General features: G+C 46.5%; 3 protein-coding genes across 6 annotated transcripts; 1 reads left to right on the forward strand and 2 right to left on the reverse strand.

Annotated features, from left to right (window-relative positions):
* Positions 1-1526: 1526 nt before the first annotated feature.
* On the reverse strand, positions 1527-7576 carry LOC104585425. Its single transcript, XM_010242089.3, has 8 exons — positions 7259-7576; positions 5008-6406; positions 3818-3968; positions 3364-3729; positions 2842-3270; positions 2468-2769; positions 2114-2378; positions 1527-2031 (listed from the first exon to the last, which is right to left on the reverse strand). Exons 2-4 carry the CDS (start codon positions 6257-6259, stop codon positions 3699-3701), a joined length of 1434 nt encoding a protein of 477 aa, XP_010240391.2. The 5' UTR covers positions 6260-6406; positions 7259-7576; the 3' UTR covers positions 1527-2031; positions 2114-2378; positions 2468-2769; positions 2842-3270; positions 3364-3698.
* A 957-nt stretch (positions 7577-8533) lies between these two features.
* LOC100830790 lies at positions 8534-13789 on the reverse strand. 3 transcript variants are annotated; one of them, XM_014896153.2, is made up of 9 exons: positions 13229-13789; positions 11630-12598; positions 10938-11089; positions 10660-10849; positions 10154-10588; positions 9968-10078; positions 9497-9817; positions 9363-9422; positions 8534-8917 (listed from the first exon to the last, which is right to left on the reverse strand). In XM_014896153.2, exons 1-9 carry the CDS (start codon positions 13673-13675, stop codon positions 8825-8827), a joined length of 2778 nt encoding a protein of 925 aa, XP_014751639.1. In that variant the 5' UTR covers positions 13676-13789; the 3' UTR covers positions 8534-8824. The 3 variants fall into 3 exon arrangements, with proteins under 3 accessions (XP_014751639.1, XP_010240392.1, XP_003580516.2); XM_010242090.3 differs by having other exon boundaries at positions 10938-11074; positions 13229-13788; XM_003580468.4 differs by having other exon boundaries at positions 9515-9817; positions 13229-13788.
* Positions 13790-15849: 2060 nt separating this feature from the next.
* LOC100824965 lies at positions 15850-22484 on the forward strand. 2 transcript variants are annotated; one of them, XM_003581591.4, is made up of 9 exons: positions 15850-16316; positions 18089-19682; positions 19761-19822; positions 20255-20388; positions 20480-20660; positions 20748-21155; positions 21252-21572; positions 21651-21710; positions 22214-22484. In XM_003581591.4, the coding sequence occupies exons 1-9, from the start codon at positions 15939-15941 to the stop codon at positions 22292-22294; spliced, it is 3219 nt and encodes a 1072-aa protein (XP_003581639.1). In that variant the 5' UTR covers positions 15850-15938; the 3' UTR covers positions 22295-22484. The 2 variants fall into 2 exon arrangements, with proteins under 2 accessions (XP_003581639.1, XP_024311788.1); XM_024456020.1 differs by having other exon boundaries at positions 20264-20388.
* Positions 22485-24338: the final 1854 nt, after the last annotated feature.

Below are 24338 nucleotides of genomic sequence, written 5' to 3' on the forward strand. Positions count from 1 at the left end.
AAATATAGCTCAGGCTATGGGCTTGGATGGATTGAAAGTAAACGCACTGATACAGATCTCCCAACTAATCTTGCTAGCTCATGGCTTCAAAGTAAACGAACAATGTAGAGAGAGAGGAAAACGCACCCTGACGCCTGACAACGAATCTCAGCTCAGATATAGTTTGGGTCGGTCCGCGCGCGTGTGAGGAGCTGAGCACCAGTGCACCAACAACCCGGGCCGGTTCTTCTCGCCGCAGCGGCAGGTCGATCGAATTATCAGCTCCTGATCTCGATACCCGGTTGAATGCTTTGCCGTGCTCCAAAAGAGATCATTTGTTTGTTTCAATGTGGAACGTACTAGACGGAGAAACAACATTTTAGCATTACGCTTGGTCCGGATTCCGGAATAACGGAAAGATGAAAACCTTTTGACTTGAAAAGAGTCCAGCTCACACGCGATTTGCTGGATATTCATATTCACACCACATCGAGAATTATATTCTTCGAGAAGCGGACAGCGGTTCAGAAAATCTTACACCGTAGTACTACTAAGAAAGGGAGTGATGAACAGATAAACTCGCTACGTTCTACGACGCGTCGCGAGTATTATAGCTCGATTCGAGATTTCGAGTTTAGATGAGGGAGTTTAGATGAGATTTCGTTCTACCACGCCGGGCCCGCCGTGCCCCGCTACGACTACGAGCGGGTCAGCTGGAGGCGGTGGCATGTCCATGGTCCAGCGCTACACCTTGACGAAACAGAGGTGCACGCTCGGCGCCATCCGGAGCTGCGTCCAGTGGGAGCCCGAGTCCTTCCCGCTGGTGCCGAAGATCCTCGGCATGCCGGTCGTGCCGCTCGGCCTTCTGCCGCCGTCACCCGACGGAGCCTGCGGCCGTGCCGCAAGCACCACGGACGGTGCGCTGGCTGAATTTGCAGCCGCACAACTCGGTCGTGTACGTTGCTCTGGGGAGCGAGGTGCAGCTGCCTGTGGGCCATGTGCACGAGCTGGCTCTCGGCCTGGATCGAGCGGGCCGGGACACGCTTCATCGACGAATTTGTAGAACAGCTTCGATCTTACATCACTCCCGAGTGATGTCGATTTCACCTGAGACCAGGCTTCTGTTGCTTTCAATATCAACTCCAGATCTCTAGTATGAGGAGCTTGCCGCATTTGCTCCAATAACCATGCGAAAAAATAGTAACATGTCTCTCGCATACATAGATAGATATATGTCTCGTACATACGAAGTCTCATACATAGGCCATAGATGCAAGTATCAGCCACTCGTCTGGCACGGCGTTCAGGTGGTGGAATTGGCATGGGCCACCCATACCTCCGAGGAGCCCCAACGTTACGCGGAGGAATCTCGGACCCATCATCGCGATACTGTTTATCCTCTTGTGTGGGGTCTGGTGCCGGAGTACCGAACATCCAACTGTTGTGGACATAATAGTCCTCTTCTTGAGCGTGATCCTACTCACTAGCTCACGAGGGTTCGGACAGAGACGACTAATGTCCGTAGGCTCCTGCATACGGAAACGTAATTACTAACTAATTGTGTAGCTCAATTAATAATGAACACAATAGATAGAAATATACATATCGTGTGGCTGGTTCTGTGAACAAAACACAAAGTTCCTGGGCTGCTCCCACGCCGAGCCTCCATCCTGAAAAGTTGACTGCTGCTGCTGCCAATAGTCGAAAGAAGACTGCTCCTGCTGCCACGACGAACGTCCGGCCTGCTCAGGAGGGTGGCCTGTGCGTCGACTGCTCTGCTAGACGTGGACGTGGGCGCTGTCGGAGGTGCGGTGGTTCCGACTGCCATGGTTGCTGCTGGTGCGTGGAGGGACATGGTGGTCGTACGGATGCCTGGTGGCGATCAACGTCCGAAGTGTGGGTGCACGTGATAGCCGCGTAGACAGATCGTAGCTTCTCCTCCATTCGCCTTAGCCATGACTGGTGCTGCTGCCGTGGTAGTAGAAGAGGTCCGGTCGAAAGCGAACGTCCATACGCAGCGAACTCGGCCTGTAAATCCTGCGTCAACTCAGCCTGCAATTGGCACAAAGAGTATTACATATATATGGCAAAGTATGTAACAATAACGTGCATCAGATAAAGAGAAAATATTTACCGCGTGCTGTCTGGAGCCTGAAGTAGACTGGCTCGGGTACATATCCCTAGTACTCGGCTCGGGCATCTCCTGCGGGTGAGAGTGCTGAATGAGGTGCAATCAGGTCACGAGCATGTACCTCTGCAAATAGTCATTGAATATTCCGAGATCAAATGCGGCATCCAATGGCCAGACTCGTGTCGTCGCAGTCTCCCACTCTTTGACGTACGTCTGAACCCTCTGAAGCCACTGAGTCGTGGTCCTGTTACTTCCCTTCCTGGTAAACCTAAGATTGCGTTGTGTGTTCAACAATTAAATTATGCTCGAAGATGAACAATTGTGGACGACAATCAGAAATTGTAGTACTACACATACCTGTGGATGATCGGTGGCAGTAGATCCTCCGTCGGCGACGGATCGACCAACTGACGTGCACCGAACTGCCTCATGACTCTCTGCTGGGCCATCTCCTCAACACATACGTCGAAGATGATCTTTGACTTTGTCATCCAGTAAGAGAAATCTCTCGTGCAAGCATTGGACATCCCACCAAGGTATCTGACATCTATGGCTTCCGACGTGTACGGCTCCCAGATAACCGCATTAGAGTGCAACACGTCGAACTGCTCGTTGAATGATGGGTAGCAATTCTTGACCTGATCGTGGGCAAAGCGTCTCTGTACAAAAAGAAAGTTAGTTTCACTCATGGTGTATGCAAAGTAATGCATAAATTTTTACATTGGACATACCTTGCGACGTGTCCAAATTGTACCAAAAGTAGGCATGTCGATGTGTTCTGAGTCAAACAACTCGTGCTCAGGGTAAGGCTGATCACCCGTAACGTCTGGTCAGCCGATAGGAAACCTCTCCCACGACCAAAGTTGCAACAATATAGGGCATCCAAGCAGGGCTGACTTGGGCGATACAAGCTGGCAGCCGTTGCACATACCTCGGTACGTAGCCACTAAGACCGCAGAACCCCAACTCCTTTGTGTGATGTCGTCAGCGCAAGTTGCATTCGCGATCTCCACTGCAATAGGGATGTAGCGCGCGCTAATGGTGGTGACGTGGTTCTCGGTGAACATCACCTTCCCAAGAAGCCACATTATATATGCCTCAAGACTCCGAGTGATCTGAGACTCGGTCATTTGGGTCTTTGGATACCCAAACTTCTGAATCTACATGTACCAAAAAAAACATGTGTTAGTAAACCAATGCAAGTATATGAGGTATGCTCTTAGATATATAAACATAAAACACATCGATCTAACCTGGTAATTGAGCAACCAATCTAGCTTAGGTCCGTGAGCCTCCGAGGTGAATGGCCCAACTCCAGCACGAATACCCTTAAAACGTAGTGCCATACCCGCCTGCCAATCTGCTGGTGCTTGCAACGGTCCTATGGGATGACCCGCCGATGGTAGTCCCAGCAGCAACGACACATATTGGAGAGTAGGAGCCATCTCTCCCCAGCGAAAGTGAAACGTATGTGTCTCGGGCCTCCATCGGTCCACTAAGCAGCTCAGCAACGAGTGGTCTATTTGTAGGCGTGTCGAGTTGGAGCCCCGTCGCTCGCCCTCTACCATTTCTGCACGAGTTGCCTCAACTAGTCGCGCGAAAGGTAAAAGCCCATCCCGCTTCAACGTGCAAAGGATGAATAAATAAAACGAACATGCAAGGGATGAATAAATAAAATGAACATGCAAGGGATGAATAAATAAATACCGCTGAACCCAGGCATGGTGTATCATCCAATTTTCCTTAGGAGTGCGCGTGACAAGGGGCTTAACACTGCCAGGACTCTCCTCCAATCGAGCAGCACGATGCTTACTATCAATGTCCGGACATAGCAATGATGCTCTCTCCATTTTTGTACCTACAACATATATAAACATAAAGTACAAATTAAAACATAGTTTCACGTAGAGTACAAATTAAAACCTCTTGAGTGTCAAACCTCTGGGGTTTCTCTAAGTACCTTCTTGGAAAAAAAAAGATCAGGCATGCAATTACCAAAATAATCGTAGCTAGTCCTATAACTTATCACTTATAAATAATAGAAAAGGCAAGCCTCAAATGCCTCAGTCAAGGAAAAAGAGGGAACTGTTCTGGTTTAGAATAGATCAAAAGGCAATTCTCCCATAGGACCTCAGTTGAACTGGCCAAAACCTAGTAAAACTACTTTGTTTTGAGCTCAACAGGCTATGCCCAGTCTGAGTTAACAAAATTTGTGCTGCTGCACTGAAGATTTAGGAGCATCGCTGGGACTCATCCCTCCGTTCATCCATGTAAAACATCCAAAAGCATCACTTCTAAAACTCTTATGTTCTGAGATATGTGAATTCTCATTCTTCTGTTCTTAGCCCGTAAATCATCCAAAGGCATCATGTCCGAAAGAACTTAGCCACTCAACACAAGAACCTAAAGTTTTTCATTTCTGCCTTGAAATCTGATCCTCCATCTACAAAATGACAAAATGAAAATGGGGCACCTGAACTGTTTTACAGTATTATTTCAGACAAAATCAAATTCTTATTTTCTTCCCTGTATACTCTACAACGAATCAGATACTTGTGCCCTGCCAGTACCCGGTAAAGTGCTAAGCTCCTCTCAGATAGCAAACCTATCAATGTGATGGACCCACTCAAACTTGGATAATATCAATATTCTAGCATGACCAGAGCACTAACAAAATGTAAAAGAATAGCTAACATACTGGCATGACTAGAGCTAATCGAGTAATCATTCTGGCATGATAAGCTTACTGATTTCATAACTCAATTTATCACTGCTGCAGCACTATTCCTTATATTTATGTTCCTTCAAAAAGGATCTTGTTTTTATCAGGATGTTAATTCTACATGACGGTACACACACAAATAATATGAGCGAAGGACAACAGAGGTGCAAATTACCAATGTTCTGGCTAGTTGGTATCCAACGGTCATCTCCTTCCGGATCAGTTAAATCATGCAGGCATGCCTCGCTAGAGCTTGCCCGGGATATCGTATGCTCAAGCAATGAATTAGATCTCAGCTTCGCAGGAGCGTTTCTAACCACAGGGGGGACATAATTACATGCAAACTGCTCTGGATCACACATGTAGAGGTCTGAACAGGAAGGTGGTGTAGTTAAATGAAAGCTGTCTAACTTGTTAGAGCTTGTTTCAGGCATATCTTGCCTAGGTGATGGACTAGGACATACATTTTTGATGATTCTATCAATTTCTGGAGAATCAGATAAACTCTGATCTGGAGAACCAGCAGGCTGCTCATCAGGATCACTTTCTGTTGGTTCACTATATGTGATGGATGCTGGTATGTAGATAGTCAAAGTCCCTTTTTGACTCTCTAGACTCCCCCGGTGTATTGGTTCAGTGTCTATAACTGCATCTGATGCTTGGCCACCTGGAGAAGCCGGCAGCTCAAGAAACTCATTTTGATCAGGTTCTTGGTCCATGGAAGGAAGTGAATCTTTCGCCAACCGTTTGCTGCGCCTAAGTTCAAGACCTGAATTTGAAGCAGCTGTAAAACCCTTCTTTTTCCGCTTGAGGGCTCTGCAACCGAAAGAGTTTGCTGGTTCCTTCTCCACACGAATGACTGGATTTTCTGATTCCATATGAATCACTGAATCAGATTGTTGTCTTTGTACCTGCTTGATAGCCTCATTTTCTTCCTGCACCTTCCTCTTTTCCGAACCTGTAACATCAGAGCGAGCTGCGCACCTGACTCTCCTTCTGTTGCTCTCCCCTGGAATAATCTCATTGACAACTTGAGTGCATAACTCTTCTGTATGATTTGCCTGATTGACATGCTGTTGTTGCCTTTCCTGGACATGAAACACCCCATCTGCATCCTCTGCCTGAGCAATCTCTGTAGATATCGGATAACAAGAAGACTGTTTTTGTGACTGATGTATGATCTGATTGGGAATCTGCGGCTGCCTCTTCTGTATATTTACAGCTTCATGGGCAGTCGAGCATCCAGTTGTCCAATTTACATGTCTTGTGGAACATTGAGCTTGCGCCCGATGCCGGACATGATTTAGAGGCTCTTCGTATCTCTTTTCTGCACTAACAAGTCCAGGGCCAAGTGAATGTTTGTCTTTCTGTTTGCTAGGCCTAGTAATTGTGCCATTGACATCATGTACATCCTCTCCATCAACCATATAATCAGGATTACAGACATCGGCCTGCTCTGGAATAAGCTGATTTGGACGCTTTGTCTGTACCTGTTCCTTACAGTTTAGCTGATTATCAGGCTCCGTTCGCAAAAATGCTGCACGAATTCCAAAATTAGGATGTTCTTGCCGCACCTGCATTGCAGTAGAAGTACCAAAAAGGGTAATATTAGACACAAACATGTAGCTATACTGCATTAAAATAACAATTCTATTTTGCTTCAACATCAATGAGGATTGCCTCACACTAAGAAAGTTTGGCTCGAATCAAGCCAGTAATCATTCAAAAACAATTAAGTTCAGTTTAACCTGCTTCAGTTCTTGACACATTCAAGCTGGGTATTCAACATTTGCGAACATCTCCTTCTGTCCAGGAACACTTTCTCCACTCGCAATACATCACTTTACCAATCCAGTTATCTACAGTTCTACACATTTGGCCAGGCTGTCAACTCCCACAACTCCTTAAATCCACCAATGATAGACCAAGGGAATACTCTTTACTCAAATCTAGTGCCCGTTTGCATGTTCTTTTCTTACACCCCGATCTCATTCATTCACAGGAGCAGAACCATGAGGAAGGCCTTAAAAATGCTTTAGTTTCATATGTGGACTATTGTTTTGATGCATACAACTCAATACTAGCCGCCTAAGCTCGACATTATAAATGCTATGGAATAAAAGAGCTTTGCTGACATAGACCGTAGTTACATATTATAGTGCGGAAAATTGGAATAGAATAAGTATTTTCAACAAGTCGATAAATTAATTGAACAAATCACTTGAAATGTTTCGATATGGATAACACATTTCAATATCCACTCCCTAAATTTTGGCACCAACAATTTTTAGCAGAATTGTCTAGCCCTAGAATAAAGTCCCACCTTCCTTTTCAGGAAATGTTCCACCATTCTCAAACAAAAAGTATAAGCATACTAGTAGCAATTGAACTAAACCTGAATCGGCAATAGCACCTTTGACACATACCTCCCGGGCTTGGAGGATCGGTGGCACGGAGGCGCCGACTGGCACAACGGGTATGGCGCCCTCCGCAGACGACAGGAGGTAATGTCGGAGCCGCGCGATGTCGACGGCGAGCTCGGCGCCGCAGATTGGGCAGGCGCAGCGCGCCAGCCCGACCGGCACGCTCAGAAGCGCACCGCAGGAGCCACACGGCAGCCGCGCGCCCCGGACGTCGGCGGCGGCGCGGGGTAGTGGCAGCGCCTTCCGCCGTGGCAGGCCGCGTCGGCAAGAGCTCCGGCGGGAGCGACTGTGGCGTGGCGCAATCCGGGCAGATGAACTCCTTCAGGCCAGGATCCACCTCCAGCGTCTCGCCGCACCCCACGCACCGCACTTCCAAAACCTCCGGCGAACCCGCCGGGCCCGCCGCGGCAGGCCGCGTCGGCGCCATGGGATTCCGAAGTTCCGAGGCTTATTGCGGCACTGTGGGGGAGCGCTGCGAGCTGCTCCTGTTGCCTTCTCTAGCGACGGTCACCAAGGGTTAACTCCCGAGCAGACTAGCAGAGGAAAACCAACTTTCTTTTTTCTAAAGAGACACAAAAAGGAGACTGAATTCCCCGCCAAAAAAATCCTTCCATCTCTAGGCGCCAGACAGAAGCTCAGCGACACAAGAAAAGAGCTACTCTAAACAAAATGATATGATACCTGATTTTTTTTTCGGGGATACATGAATGTTGTTAGCACCGATAAACAAATGTGTACGGTGTCCCGTCCTATTTGAGCTTTACATGCGACTGAAATTAGTAAATTATCAGATTGTCTAAAGAAGTATGGAGTACAGAAAAATATTATCCAACAATATAAAGATTTATGTGATATAAAATCGGTATCATTGAGTTCGTTAAAATAATAATCAGCGATGTCTTGATTTTGCATCGTATGATCACGTATAGTTTGTGAGCTTTATACTGTATTTCTGGACAGGGAGAGTAATTCGTTCCTTTCCGGACACTTACAAAAGAAGGATAACCCTTGGTAACCCCCACCACGAAAGTGCATTGATATAGCAACTATCGGCAATGTATCTGCCCAGTGTCGCTAGCCTCTCTAGTCTCTACTAGTGCCTCTCGCTTTTTCATCCCCTATTTTCTCGCAAGGTGTGACCTTTATTTTATCTTTCAGCAACTTGAGGTAACCTTTGCCCGCCATCCTGGCAAGCTTTGCGAGGAATATTATTCATCCTATTGGCTGTTGCCTGTTTCAGTCAGTAGATCCCATTGGGAATTTTTGTAGCCCCAGACCTAAATTCATGTCAGTATATATTTCCGTTAAAAAAACAGCTCGTCCGGGTAAAGTTGCATACTGAGGGTATCTGCATTACAGTGCGGAAATGCACATACATTCAGCATTTTTCTACAAAGCGTCCGAGATAAGCTTTGCACTGATCAGAGCAAAGAGTCCGATGTCAAGGGCATTTGCCTTACAGAATTACGGTGGGGAAACACGCTTGCATTTCAGCATTTCCCGAGAGTGCAAAGCACACCACAACAGGCTTCTCACACACGTGCAACAAACTTTGTACAGTAACGCAGCTCAATCGCTTGTAGACACCACTTCGGCTTCCTCATCATCGTCCTCATGCCTAGCAGGTTGTCGCCCTTCTCCATGCTGTGAATGTGACGCGTCCTGCAAGACAGTTACGGGAACCATAATCTATCACTTCAGAGCTGCTCCAGTGAACAAGATAAAGGGGGAGCCCGGTCAGTCTTAGCAGACATATGTGCTTGAGCGTGGGCCTGCTAATTCATTGGATTGTGAAGTATACTGTCACTAGGAGGTCTTCCATTTCTTTAATGTGTAGGCCGGAGCCATGACCATTTGCTTTCAGTGATCAAAGTTGCAGCTATGAACATATCGGGACAATTGATTTGGTGCTTCATACTAGTTTGTAGTATTGATATTATTTTTCCAATTATGCAATCTAAAGATTATGATGGCATAAATCTAAGCACCGCAAGCTTTGATTTCTGCATCTATCATGCTTAGAATCTGTAGTACGGGCATGACGAGATAGGTTACATTTTAGAGCTAACTGAATATGGTCTAGAAGTCTCATGACCTCATCATTTACCTGATGTGTTGAAGGATGCTCCTGAATATCCCCTCCAGCTGCAGAAGACCCAGGAGAATACTGCAGATAGATACATCAGATCAATCTCTTGGTCCTGATTTCGATAAGAAACCGGATACTCAGTTTTCCTGTACCTCAGGATCAACACCTACCAGTGGCGCACCGCGCATGCTTTGCTCCAGGGACTTGAATTTACTCTCCCAGGTTTCATTTAACCCTTGCAGAGACTGATTAATCATCTGTTGCACCTGCTCCTGCGAAAACTTCTGCTGCTGGCCCCGTTTACCAAAACAACCAGGCATGGACTTTGCCAATTCATCGATCTTGGCCTTGTCAATGATGCCAGTGAGTCCATAGTACCTGCCATGGCTCCGGCCTCCGACTTCTTGTGCCCATGCAAGATGGGGATCTATCTGCTTATCACCAGCCTCCTCAATACGCTTCTTGAAGCCCTCCTGAAAAGGTGCAGTGCATCCAAAAGAAGGTTCATCAGTCATTGCATTGAGATGCAAATCATTTTGCGTTTTCCAGGAAAATTAAATGTGCCACTTTGCATGTTGCACTGCAACCACTTTCTAATCGATGCATACAACTTGAGCACCTACCACAGTTCGCTTTGCTTTCTCGCTGATAAATTCCCCTGTGCCGCCATTAAGCTTATGGGTCTTGTTGAATACCTCAAGTTCTGACACCAGTTTCCCACCATTCTCCATGACCTGCTCAATTTAATCAGAATCAGAAATCAACAATGGGATGAGTTAATCAAGGGAATTTCCCTTTTTATGCCTTACCATAAGCTGACGGTGCATGGCAATGCTCCGCGAACCTGTTGTGTGATGAGCACGACCTGCAGTGAACCGGTTCTTCCTATTCTGCAAAGACATCATTAAGACTTCTTCTTTGGCCCAGTGTTCGCACAATTTCTCCCACCAATTTGGATACATCCAAGCCGGGGGGAAAGGTTTCCACTTTAATGGGTTCTCATCCTCACTTTTCTCTGTTCTCTGCTGATCCTCGGGTTCTTCTCTAGTATCTTCCTCGTCTGACCTTGTGTGTCTGTTGGACCTGTGTATGCCAGAAGTTTCTTTGGCTTTCTGCAATGACGCCAACTCTGCCCTAACCCTTCGCTTCTCTTCACACAGAAGGCCAGCAAACTGCCTTACTGCTCTGCGCTCAAATAACTTCAGGCACTCTGCTTCCTTGCCAGGCGCCCACTTGTAGCGTTGCTACAGCCATTGAAACATAAGATCGGTGGGTTAAAATACCAACAGTAAAGGACACACGTTCACATACTTACAAGAAATTCATACAAGATAGCAGCCCTCGTCTCTGGAGGATACTGGTGCCAGTGGTGAACCACTTCTCCATTAGGTGGAACATCACAATGCTGATCAACTGGCAGATATGTTGAACCAGGGTACTTCTGCTTCATAAGAATGCTGATTGTAGATGCCGCCTTGGGACAAGGTGGGCTGACGTCCCAGTTGCTGTCAGGGCAAGTCTAATTGTCAGGTATATGAAGATAGGATGTTAAGAAAGTAAGAAACAACTATGAAAATTTATCAACTCACATACTCAATATTGTTTGGTATCAGAACGGGCCTGTCAACTTCCATACGTGGTTCAATCAGTCTTGTAGCGCGACGTCCGTTGCGTTTGCCAGATGATTTCTTATCAGATCCTAAAAAGAGATGGCCACCGTGTGCACTCTCCTGGATAAATGAATGCTTACGCATCAAGACAACTCAGATATGGTTAACAGGCAGAAGTTCAAATCATGGTTCTTAGGTTAGAAATTGCAACTTGCAAGATAAAGAGGTATTTTGTTTAGCTTGCATAATAAACAGTTTTCAGTTGAAAAAAGTGTCTGTGCATAAAAAAAAAGTGAAAAACACAAGTAAAGGGGTTTATGTGGAGGAGGAATCTGGAATGGCAGTGTGGTGATGGAAGATTGCTATTGAGTTGCCTGCACCAACCAGTTGACCCAAAAGTTTAACATGATGGCTAAGTGTGAAAAATAAAGATGTACGAGTGCTACATGGAGTTCAGTTTGGTAGATACTAGCTTTTGAGTGCATAAGAAAGTTGTGCGCAGGAGTGGCAAAGAGATTGAAAGAATTTATGGTCAACTGGCAGTGGGCGAGAAACAATTGTGTGAGAGATTTTCTCCTTCACATGGCCTTCGATAATTAAACTGGGAAAATCAACTTGTTCCTGCAATCTTGCTCTTAGTAGTTAGTAAGAAACTTCAACTGGAGGTTCTCATACCTGCACATGCATAACCTGACGTAGGACCTCTGGTGACTGTCGCTTCACCTGTTCACCACTTTTATCAAGTTGGCGTGTACCCCTAACCTCTGCAGGGTACAACTGACTGTAGCAGGGTGGAAGCTGTTCAGGTTGAGATATACCATGATTTGACAAGGCTGGTAAAATGGCTGCATCAACATTGTCCGACTCACTTGAGCTTGCTTGAGGCATTTGGTGTGGGTGCAATGAGCTTGGACATAGATTGGCAATGATCCGGTCGATATCTGGAAGAACAGAATTATATGCATTTGGAGAAGCAGCTGTTTGCTGGGCAGGCTCATCGTCTATTGGATGCTCTGTCTGCTTTGTCAAGCGCTTACTACGCCTAACAGGGAGCCCTGCATTTGGAGATCTCGTCAAGCCCTTATTTTTTCTATTCTGATAACCACTGGTACTCTTGTTTCTTCTTTTCCTCTTTGAATTCCATCCAAATCTGTTGCACTGATCCTCAGCTTGTGCTGGTTCTACATTCATTGCTTGATTCAGATGATCTATTTTTTCATGCTCCATGATACTAGAAACATCATTTGTCTGCTGTAAATGCTTAGCAATGTCAAGATGATGCCCTTGTGTGTGGTCTCTACGTACTGAATAACTGGGAGGGAGGTCTAGTGCCTGTGCACCCGAGCTTTCCTGAATGGAAGGTTCAGGTGGTACTTTCTGCGGACCTATAGATTCAGTACCAGCTTGCAATCTACTATTCCTCGTACTAGATCTAACTGCGGTCTTATTGAGTGGCTCAATATGTGACTTTTCTCTTTGAACTGAATGTCCAGGGGGCACTTTTTGTGCTAACCTACTGTAGATTGTCACCCTGGTATCTTTTCTGAAAGAACTGGATTTCTCCTCTCTATGAACTGATTGACTGGGGCATTGTGCAGGTGTCTGCTCAGAGTGCATTGGATTATCATAATTTTGTGCTTGCGCCTGCTCCACAAAAAAAGGATGCAGAAACAAAAACAATCAAAATGAGAGAGGGTATTTTATATTTATACCTAGTAGAGTGGGCAAAAGGAAATCCTGATCAAAGTGGTTTTGGAGAAGTATAAATACAAACACTGTAATTGAATTTGTCGAATCAAGATTTCTGACTTATGTAATACTCTGAACCTATATCAATGCTGGTTGGAACTTAGCCTCTACTCAACTCACAACTATGATTGACTAGCTTGTTATTAATGGGTAATGACTCACATTCCTGATTCCCAAAATAATACCAATGAGCAAATTGTTATTGGTTTATGACTTTATGCTAAGAGTGACTTCAGCATATGTGCAATTCTCTTGTTTTTTATTGTACAGTACAATAGAAAAAAATGCTAATAACTCCATTTTCACCCCATGAGAAAATCAACAAAATCTATAGCTTACAACACAAACGGTAGAATCAAGAGAAGGCTTGGAAATTTTTGCTCAACTCACTTTGTACAATTTAGATAAGCAATGCCATGATTCTTGCCGCTAGGACATTGCTGAACTAAAATGACAATCCATTCTAATGAAAATCACACAGAGAGTAATTCGTAACACCAGTCAAAAAACAGTGTACATAGGCACCTCCGGCTGCTGGTGTGTGTATGGCGATGTGAGCGCCACGCCGGCTGGGGGCAGCGCCACGACGGATACTGTGGCCGCAGCCGGGGAGGCGAGGTAGAGCCGGAGGCGCCCTCCATCGACGACGAGCTCAACGCGGCAGAGAGGGCACGGGAAGCGCCCGAGGCCAGCCGGCACGCTCAGCAGGGAGCCGCAGCCGCCGCACGGCATATGCGCGGGCGCCGGTGCGGGCACGGGCACAGGCACAGGGACGGCGGCGGATGATCCTCTGCCAGGGATGGGAAGCGCCCGTCGCGGGCGCGGCGGCGGCATGAGCTCCGGCGGGAGCGCCTGCTGTGTCCCGCAGTCGGGGCAGGCGAACTCGGTGAGGCCCCGCTCCACCTCCAACGTCTCGCCGCACCCCGCGCACCTCACCTCCACAAATTCCGTTTGGGGCGGCGGCGGCGCCATGCCGCCGGCCGGAGGAGGGGCGAATGGCTAGGGTTCTTCTCTCGGGTCCGTGGGGAACGGAGTGAGTGGTGTGAGATCTGAGTGCGGTGAGGGTGAGCTGACGAGTAGCGACGGGCGAGGCGACAGGGTTAAATAAGTCAGACGTCTGTAGCCTGCCCCTAGTAACCGATCCACGGCCGCCGTCGGGAAAGGAAAGGCTCCCTGTCGTTTACTGGAGGTGACTTGGCGGCAAGACTTTCCCGACAAAAGTTTTCAGCACCGGTTTGCAGTGTTATTTGATACTCCTATTACATGGAATAATCAGAAAAATTGCCAGTTCAAGACTTTCCCGACACAAGTTTTCAGCACCCGTTTGCCGTGTTATTTTATACCCCTACTACTACATAGAATAATTAGAAATATAATACTCCATCTGTCCCGAATTAACTGACGTGGATTTGTATAAGAGTAGTTTTTCTCTGAAATTGAACTAACCGAGAAAATAGGCACATAAAATGGATGAAGGTGTGCAATCTATTAATAATCCATATGTTGCTAGTGGATTTAAGAAATACTACACTATATACTTAAAATGGTGTCTTAATTACATTAGACTACTTTCATATATTTTTTCATCTTAATGGCATATCGAAATAAACAAATGACATGGTAAAAAAAAGATTGACGATCAGCACCAACTAAGCTCTTTATAGGAGTAAGATAAACATATGTCTTTACTAGGATATGTGCAATAGAAATTGGTTTGCTGGACTTTCATTACTAATTTATGCCAAAACATAGTTATACTTAGGAGTCGGGCCATCGGGCACAGCCCTGCTCCGGTGAATGTTCGATTGCCTATTTGGATGGTCGGCTGCAGGTATGGCGTTGCTACTAAGAAATTTGGCCCCCCTCCAAATTTGGGCCTTGTTCCGTCAAACAGGCCACACTTCTATGGGGCCCGCACTGGAGCAATTTTTCTAAATCGGTCTAACCAGTGATGGGCCCTACATTTTATTATTTGAACCGATGCACCACTCTTGAAGGCCTAATGGCCAAAATATACCACCACTTAGGTGAAATGAATAGTCAAGATAGCCAACATCATACGTGTAAAAAAAAAGATAGCCGAAATCATGTGCCGAGACATGTGGGAATCCCGTGTGAGAAGAGAGTTTTTACAAACAAATCCATTATACACACCATTTGGTCCATAAATGTAAAACAAAAGAGTAAAAAAAGAGGAGTGTAGAAACTCATGGCCTATATGACAAATTATGGCATGTAATTGTTCTCTGCACGTAAGGATTTTGGTGGAATAACATCAAGTCACAGCAACATAAATTCGCAGAGTTAAGATCATCATTGTCTCTACCTTGTCTCGGCTAGATAGTTAAGGGGAATTTACTTCCAAACAAACACAAATGATCAAGGTAGAAGTCAAATATCCTACACGGTGTCTCGTTCCTTATCAGCATTATGTTTTGTACACGTGTCTCTTATACCACCACATCTTTTGCCTAGATATCCATGTCTTCGACAAAATATTTGTGAATTGGGGTATTCCAACAACAGCATCTTCCTTTCTTATATCATCCCTAACCAAGAAGCATTTTTCAAACAAAACTTTGGTATTGTCCATGTGTCTCTATCTCTGGCCTATGTGATGTTTCCTAAAGGACATGCATTCTCAACTGGCCCTAACACACTCTAACCTACGTGATGTTTCCCTATAGAGTCTCTTTCTTTGTCACATCAACAAGACTAGCTACTAAATTTCCGCAGATGTTTTCCCATGACTTAATTAAGAGGACAGGCCCAGCAGCCGGGCAGCGACCAGAGGCTTGAAGATCTTTTCTTTTCAAAATTTTGAACGGTTTTAAATTTGGTCTAAGGCTTTCTTTTTTAAATTCGTCTTTTCAACTTCTAGAGTACATTGGCTCTCGTCTTGACTAAACCCCCTCTCCGTCGGGTTTACACATGAAGAGAATGTGAAATTACTATCATTTGAATCAAACGAGTTCAATTCGTATTCCATGATTATCTGGTTTCCACATTAACTTCAACCTGATCTCACTGTTATCTCTCTCTATACAGCTGCGTTTATCAAATTCTGCCAATAAAAAGGACATAAAAATGTCCCTCGTCTGTAGGTAATAATTCGAGGACAGACTAGCCCAGAAAATACTTGTTTCCCTCTGCAAACAGCTGTCGGGATAATCACCTGGTAGCTCACAGCTAATGAGGGGAACAAGTAAAACCCTAGCTATCGCCCCGTCCTTCCATGGCGCCGCCGCCGGGGTTCCTCGAGGTGCGGTGTGCGGGGTGCGGCGAGACTCTAGAGGTGGAGCACGGCCTCACGGAGTTCGGCTGCCCCGACTGTGGCATGGCCCAGGCGCTCCCGCCGGAGCTCATGCCGCCGCGCCCCCGCCGCGCGCTCCCGCTCCCCGGACGAGGCGCCCCCTACGCCGCGGCCACCGCGCCTGCGCGGGTCGCCTGTGGCGGGTGCGGATCCGTGCTCAGCGTGCCGCACGGCCCCGGGCAATTCGCCTGCCCGCTCTGCGGCACCGAGCTCGCGCCCTCCCCACTTGCCGCCGTTCCAGTCGTGGTGACACCCGCCGCTGTCCCAATCTGCTCCACCTGGCCGGCGAAGCCCTCTGAGGTACTGTGCGCGATTGTTTGCTCCCAGGGAACCTTGCAACGTGTTCTTAATTATAAAATGCCTTAGCTTCGTACGTTTAGGAGACCATAGTAATGAGAGTAGTGGAGATATGGTAGTTGTCGCTACGATGTAAACTTGTGAGGTTAAGTTAGCTCGAAGAGGCTACTTGAAGCACTGCCATCAGATTGCCTAATGTTTTTGTCATGGTTATACAGTTATTGTACACATGTGGCCTCTCCTGTAATAATTTTAGGCAATGAGGTTAAATTAGGTCAGGAATTCAGGCTAGGATGTTTGACTTTAGTTTTCAATTGCTTGGTTCAGTAAGGAGTGGCTAATTTAGAGTCACCCCCCATTGTCTTACCAGTCTGCATTTTCTCATGTTCAGCTAGAAACAGCAGTACAAGGTTCTGTGGGATTGGGATCGTGTCGTTCTTTTAGAACAAGAACTACATTTTTTGGTTCTCATTAGAACAGAGCCAGCATTTTGTTTTTTCTAGTTTCATTGAATTGGAATCTGAGTGGCATTTGATTCAGCCAATGAGTAAGTAAGTTCACTGAAGATGGCTATAGAAGTTTTGATAATGTGATATAGTAGGCTAGCTTCAGGCTTAGTAGATTTATAAGAGGGACCACGATGTCTCATTATCGATTATTGTTGAGAAAACGAAGAGCTTAAGAGAGTGATGCAAGTGCAGGAAGTGCATACGATAGCTCAAGATTGGTGCTATAATTGATGAGTTTTAGTGAGTCACGAAAAACATTGTTCGCTGAAATCATTATGGTCATGGAATGGAGTTTAGATGCTTTAAGATTTAAACAACTTGCTTTTTCTCATTCTAAAAAGCAATTGAATTTTTATTTGTCGATTCACTGGCCAGATGGGGTACCAACTTGCTGACTTGTTGCGACTAGTTGCGTACTAGACAGTGACTGCTAGTTGATACAAATTCTATATTACACCTATAAAAGAACATGAAGGCAGAGAGGAGAGTGGAACTTAGAGCATGCACCCTGCTGCTACACAACTAACACCTCTTTTAAGAGAAAGGGCTTTTCAGCCCAGCTTTATTAGAAAGCTTAAAGAGTACTGCCCCATGTCGCAGCGAAGCTAGTACTGCTACAAAACAACTTCCACTGCTATTCGACCAAAAAACCAGAGAAGGGGAAGAAGTGCTAATCAAAGGAGCTGGCAAATTAGACATAGTTCAGAGGACCAGCAACTCTGCTTGCAGAGATGATGGGCTGGTGGGGCCGATGAGCCAAGGCAGTTCTCTGCTTCTCTGTAACAGGGGTTAGCTGAAGAGGAGCAGGCAAGGAGAAGAGGTGTCTTGCTTGGTGTTCACGATGGTGGCTGCATATGTCTCAGTTCTGCTTGACGATCTCATACCAGTTATGCCGAGGTCCATAGTCCGGTACCTTATACAGACTTGTTCACTAGGGAAATGGGACTCGTAACATTACTACTTTCGGAAATAGAAAAACTGTTCCTTTTATCCTTCTAAAGTATCCGTGCTGCAACTTGAACCACTATCTTTTATGACAGTGTATTTGCAAAAGCTACACAATATTAAGATTATGAACACGTCTTTATGATAAATTTACTTCTATAATTTTCATATGGCCAACCCATTTTCTGTGAAGATTTTGGTCAAAGCTGACAAAGTATTGCCTGAACTCCCATGCTGACGCTTTTCGGACCAGGGGGGATAATATCATGCACTGTCTCTGTTCGTTTTTTTGTCTGTGCGTTGACCCATACTGTGGAGCAGGTGCTAGATGGGATTTCAAGTCAATCAGCTCGTTCTGGAACGGTTCAAAAGCCCATTCATTCAGAGCAGGTGCTGGATGGGCCTTCAAGTCAATCAGCTCGTGCAGGAACGGTTCAAAAGCCTATTCATTCAGAGCAGGTGCTGGATGGGCCTTCAAGTCAGTCAGTTCGTGCAGGAACAGTTCAAAAGTCCGTTCATTCAGAACAGACATATGCACAACGTCCCAAGCATTATTTTGGAGAGGAGTCCTTCAATTCATTCAGAGCTGACACAAGGACACAAATTGCTGCAGTAAGGAGGCTACAAAATGAGCCTCCTAATCCTTCCATCCATAGGGAGGAGTCACATATCGAACCACTCCGGCCTGGCAAGAAGAAATATAGATTTGTAGTTGGTCCAAAATATGGTCAAGCAGGAAACTTACAGGAGCATCGTCCTATTCAGGTCGTCCATGCATCGGAGGCACAAGGAAAGCCGTCAAAGTCTTCAGTTCATACGAACCAGATAGAAGGAGGATTTCTCGATGACGCGATTACAGTGCACGACAAGCAGAAAACTAAACATGTGGTTGTCCCTAGTGCTATCGAGCATGAGCAATCCGGTCAAGCAGAAAACATACAGGAAGATTATCATAATATTCAGGTCCCAGAGGCACAAGGAAAGTCTTCAGTTCATGCAAACCAGGTAGAAGGAGGATTTCTCAATGACGCGATTACAGTGCACGACAAGCAGAAAACTAAACATGTTGCTGTCCCTAGTGCTATCGAGCATGAGCAGATAAGTTCTCTGCATCAGGTTGTCGATGAGCATCAGGGAGGTGAAATTCCTAGTGATGTGGTTCACTTGGAGCAGGATAAGGTGGACTTTTCATGCGAGGCATCAGAAAAAAATAAAAAGAGCGCCCAAACTACTAAAGGAAATCAGAAGAGGAGAAATAAGAGTTTGATGAATGATCCAAAAGAGTGGTGTCATCTTAGACGTAGTAAGCGCCTGTCAAAGGGATCACCAGACCGTATTGATACTGAGCCTATCCAGAAGCGTGTTGCTTCCCCCAATCAAAATAAATCAGAAGCTAAACAGATTGAGAGTACCGTAGCTGATCCAGACCCTAGTTCACCAACTCGGTACCGATGTCCTCTAGCTGGCTCTAGTGAATTGGATAACATAGATGCCACTACACCACCTACTTTGAATCATGGCACGCTACAAACTAAGCAGTCCCCTCGCTGCTACAGTCAAATGTACTCTCCGGAGACTGGGTGGGCACTTCCTAATCCTAGCTCTAATTCATGGAATGAGCATGAGAGTCCTCAAAAAAGCTTTAATGGGATTGATCTGCTTGATAGAAGTGATGAAGGAGTATGTTCAAATCCATCTGAGGATCAAAATCAGTATATGGATGGACAAGTAGCAGGAGCGGCTTGTAGTGGCCAGAACCACTCAGAGCAGGTGCGATTCAAGTCTCACAGCAAGAACTTTGCAGAGAATGGCAGGCAGATAAACTTGGCTGCTTCATGCAGCCGCCTTGCTGCCTTGTTGCCGGTTCCTGGTGCCTCTACTTTGCCCACCATCGCCTTGCTTTCTTCAGTTGAAGGTCTGTCCCTCTCTTCAGCCTATTTGATCATCTCAATTGAGAGCTGTTTATCACTAACATTCTGTCCCACCCTTGCAGAGCTACCTTGCAGCAGTCCAACAACGCCGCACCGCCAACCACAGCCTGCCATCTACTCCCAGGTCCCTCTCCTCGCCCCTTCTTACTAAACTTTGTTTTTAGCGCAAGGTCAGAAGTGTTATTTACTGTGCAGTGTTCGTCTGACAGCAGTGGACAGCGCCACATGTGGTCATTATTCCACTGTTCCAGTGTTTTTCTGCCAATGGCTTAATGGGATGTGGCTTACGTTTTAGCACTTGAAATTGAGACATCTGAGCGATTTTTAAGCAAGTTTGCGGACTTTCTGATGCTGGCTTGAAAACAAAATTCACGTGTAGTTTAGCTTCTTTGGTTAGAATTTTTTCGTGCTAGATTAATGAAATTACAAATGGGAAGCCCTCCATTGTTCAATGGAACTTCTGGTGGAAAGACCCAAAGATGCGACTTTTGCGAGAGGTGTTCTTTTTCATGGACACCTTCATGATTTACGTTTGTCTGATATCAAGCAATTTCAGGATGCACAGTGTGGCGATATGCTATCAGGATCTCTTACTGAGTCATCAAAAAAGCGCAGGGGGCGCCGCCCTGCAGTTCTAATGGAACCACGCAAAGAAGCTGATAGGCCTGTGTTGACACCCAATGGTACACAGTAAGTATTTCCCCTGTTTTTATGTTTATTAATGGTTCGAGCGCTTATACATTCTAATCTTCATGTCCGTGCTAATTTAATGTGTAACCAGCAACTGGAGTGTGCAACCGCCATGTCCTAAGGTATCAAATACCCTGTCCCTTCTTATCAAGCAGAACTATCCTGGAACCTATGTATCAGTGGATACCGATGGAAAACCCTGTGAGCTTGTGGTTCACTATTGGCACCAATATTCTTCAGCCGTAAAGGCTACTGTGTTGGATGAATTCCTTGTGAGTAACTTATCAGGACATCTCGGTCTACCTTTTGCTCACTGTGAGGTTTGTAAATGATGAATACCTTTCATTTGCATACTGCAGAAACGATACAAGTGGCCCCCTGCCCAGGAAGAGGAGTGCCAAAAGATCTTTGACCGCAGAGCAGTTAGACAATTAGTTAACCTCTTTTGCTACGAGAAGCAAAGGGTTAGAGAGGAGTTGGCAGCAAAAAATTCCAAAAGAACTTCTAAAGTCGGTGGGGCCAGTGGTGAAATGGCATTAGCAACTGGAGATGAATTCGTTGTGTTGATTGAGCCCGATGATCCGCAAAATTGGAAACCATTTGTTCCTGATTGGATGCAACCCACATGGTGGGAAATGTTGTGTGACCATTGGGCCAAAGACGAATTTATGAAGGTGTCTTACCAAAAAAGAAAGAATCGTAATGCAGGAAACCACCCCTGTAATACTGCAGGCTCGCGAAGCATAGCAATACATCAGGACCTTATGGTTAGAACTAAGAATGCAATTTCTGGTTGTTGACACTTTCAGAATGTATTGATGATTCTGGTAGATGAACTGTTCACATTTGTTCTATTTTTTCAGGATACCAAGTATCAACATACTGAGAAGGCCAGGGATACTCTGCGAGACCTCCATCCTGTGCAGGAGCAGGTGGGGAGCTCGAAGCGTGGGATGTACTACGATACTCCTGTTGTCAGCAAGAAGGCCCAGATTGATTCATCGTCAAAATCCTCCCCAGATTGTTTCAGCAAACAGGTACAACATCCAAAGTTCACACAGGAACAGGTGCAGCAGATGATTCATCAAGCTCTAGAAGGACTGAATAAAACTTGGGAGAAGAAGTTTCTGTCCTTGGAGCAAAACATACGCAGAACATCGTCCTCGTCACACATGGTTCCCGTCGTAAGCAAAAACAACTGATGATTTAATTCATTTAATTAGGGATGATATATTTATTATTTACGTCATATCCATTTTCAGAGTGCTAAGGGGTCAGTGGTGGCTGTTACGCGGGACAAGGAATGCCAGCTTGCACGCCAGGTAATAATGAATCTTAAGCCATGTCTGTATGTCTTTACGCAGATGTGTACTGCACCTGAATTGTTCATATAATTTGCCAGTGCTCCAGTTTCTGAGGCTAGTTTCCTGTCTTGTTCATATAATTGTGCGTATTCTGCCCAACTGTTTCTGAGGCTAGCACAATACCGTACATTGCTACGATGAAAATAAATTAAATTCATACCGGACCATCTATATACCATACATGCTCAGACACTTGCGTTTGTGCAAATTCAAACATGTTTTGTGGCCCAAAGGGGAACCGATCGGCCACCGCAAATGGAAATCTTTAAGTTTCTGAGATGACTGCTAGCGTGTGCTCTTTTTTTTTGGGTGGCATGATGGCTGCTAGCATGCGGGAAGTTTGAATTCTGGCTCGCATGGTCTCCGAGTCATTTTTCTGTCATCATCCATGCCGCTGCCCCGTTTTTTTCCAGTCGGAGGAGAAAACAAAAACTGACACGTTCACGCCTGATGCTTTGCAGGATACGTTAGATTCGGTGGAGGCAGAGGAAGATCCAGCTGCTAGAGACGAAGACGAGGACCAGGATGATCATTGGAGTTGAGCCAGCGTAGTACTAGTTTGCTGTGGCTATTCAAAGTTCAACCCCCCCAGAACAGGTGCATTTTATTTGCACGGGAGCAGAAGCAAGCAGCCCTGCATGTAGTAGATCAGGGAGGGTGTAACTGTAAATCATGTGTACATATTGCAACTGAACCCTGTTCTCTGTAGTGTCTTCTCGTGCCTTCATTCCAGAGATCGCGTCTCCGCGCAGTTTTCATTCAGCCGGTGCCTTGGCGGGGGCGTAGAACTTGCGCAATCCCGTGTTCCGGTGTTCGCCATAGGGCGTCTCTGGTCTGGGCGTGGCCGCGTGGTACGGAGGGAGGAGTACACGGAAAGCGGCCAAGTTTTGTTTTAGCGCGTAGGCAGGCGTGGCGTTCGCTTTACCGCCGGCCACCCACGGCACGCGGGAACGGTCGAGGACAGCTGAGCTGAGAGCAAAAGGGAAGCAGCGCGGCGCACGCCACCTGCGCGTGCCCACGCGCTGGCTCCTTGGCCCGTGGGTAACGTGAGTGACGCTGCAACCGCCCCCCGGTTTCCTTGCATCCGCTCGCTCGCGTTTGCGGCGCTGCGCGAGTCCTGTTGTTTTATACTGACAGCGTGTTTGATTGGGGGGAAATCAGACTAGGGAATGGGATATGAGAGCATACGAGACTTGACAACCCTGTTTGTTAAGCGGCTATGGGAGTTTAGAAGAGTAGAGGAAAGGGAATTAAGAAGGTAAACTTCCGCATATCTCTTCCCTGGGGTCCTCCTGGTAATTCAACTTAGGTAAGGGAATTGACGTTGGTTTTCACGTTCCACAATTGGTGGCAACAAAATTTCCGCGCCTAAACCCACCAAGCAAACGATGGAAAGCAGCCATCTCCTAAACTACCGTTCCTAATTCTCACCCCCACACCAATTAAGGGAATAGGACTAAATATCAACTTCCCATGACTAATCCTCCATCAAACTCTCATCAATAAACTCCCAATCCCCTCCCTGCCTTTGTCAAACACGCTGTGATAGAATATTATTTTGAGCTGTCGATCGTTACGCTTGTTTTTAAGATTTGATTAGTTGGTTGGTTCCTAGGTAGGAGACGAGGTATCCTGGACAGCTGGACTGCAGGCTCCGTGTCCGGCCGCTTCGTCGTGAAACGGCTTTCATTTTTTTTAATTTTTTGCACAGTCCAGTACGCGAATATATAGACGACCCTCTCCGTCTTGAAAAGGTAGTGAGAGCTCGCTTCCGCTTTCCATTACGTTTTTACCCTGACGCTTAACAACTCCAAACTGGAGTGTACTACTGCGACGACGTTGTTGGGTCGCATACCGAAATTCACACACACAGGCCGAATCTCAACCGATTCGATCGGTCGGTGGCTTAAGCATGCCGCCGCCGATCTCATCTCACAAGAGTGAGGTGAGAGGTGAGGAGGGGAACCCGTCGTCGTGTGGGCGGTTGCAGAGTGTTGAAAGAGACCCCGTCGGTGTAAAAGCCGTGGTCAGACAAAAAGCGAATCGAGTCCGCGAGCCGGCTGGAGCGGGAGCGCGCGGAAAGCCAGACAAGGAAAGGAAGCAGCAACGTCGCGGGTCCCGCGCGACGCGCCGGCCGCCGATGCCCGCGCGCGCGACTAAAATAAGCAGAAGCAACGGATATCCACCCCCAACCTGCAGGCCGCCGCACACGCGTGTGGAACGAGGAAACCCCACCACCACCCTCGTCCCGCCGCCCGCGCGTCGCGCTCGTCCCCATCTGGGGACTGGGGGCATCTGCTAGCTGGCCTCCTGGCCAGATGACATGTGGACGCGGTTAACGGTGGGGGCAGGGCAGGGCGTGCGCGCGAGGAGCCCGACAACGGACGGTGCTGCGGCGGTGTGGGAAAACTGCGAGAGATCTGCGGGGTGCCAGGTTCTGCCGACCATGTTTTACAGCGATGTTTATACGAGGATTACACTACTACAGGCATCTACATCCACGCTTACTATGTCGATCGAGTGGTACATCAGCGTGCATGCGGATTCGTATCTGGTACAAAGATGCTCGTGTACGCAGGCGCCAAT

This window comes from Brachypodium distachyon, chromosome 5, assembly GCF_000005505.3.
Source record: "Brachypodium distachyon strain Bd21 chromosome 5, Brachypodium_distachyon_v3.0, whole genome shotgun sequence".
NCBI lineage: Eukaryota > Viridiplantae > Streptophyta > Magnoliopsida > Poales > Poaceae > Brachypodium > Brachypodium distachyon.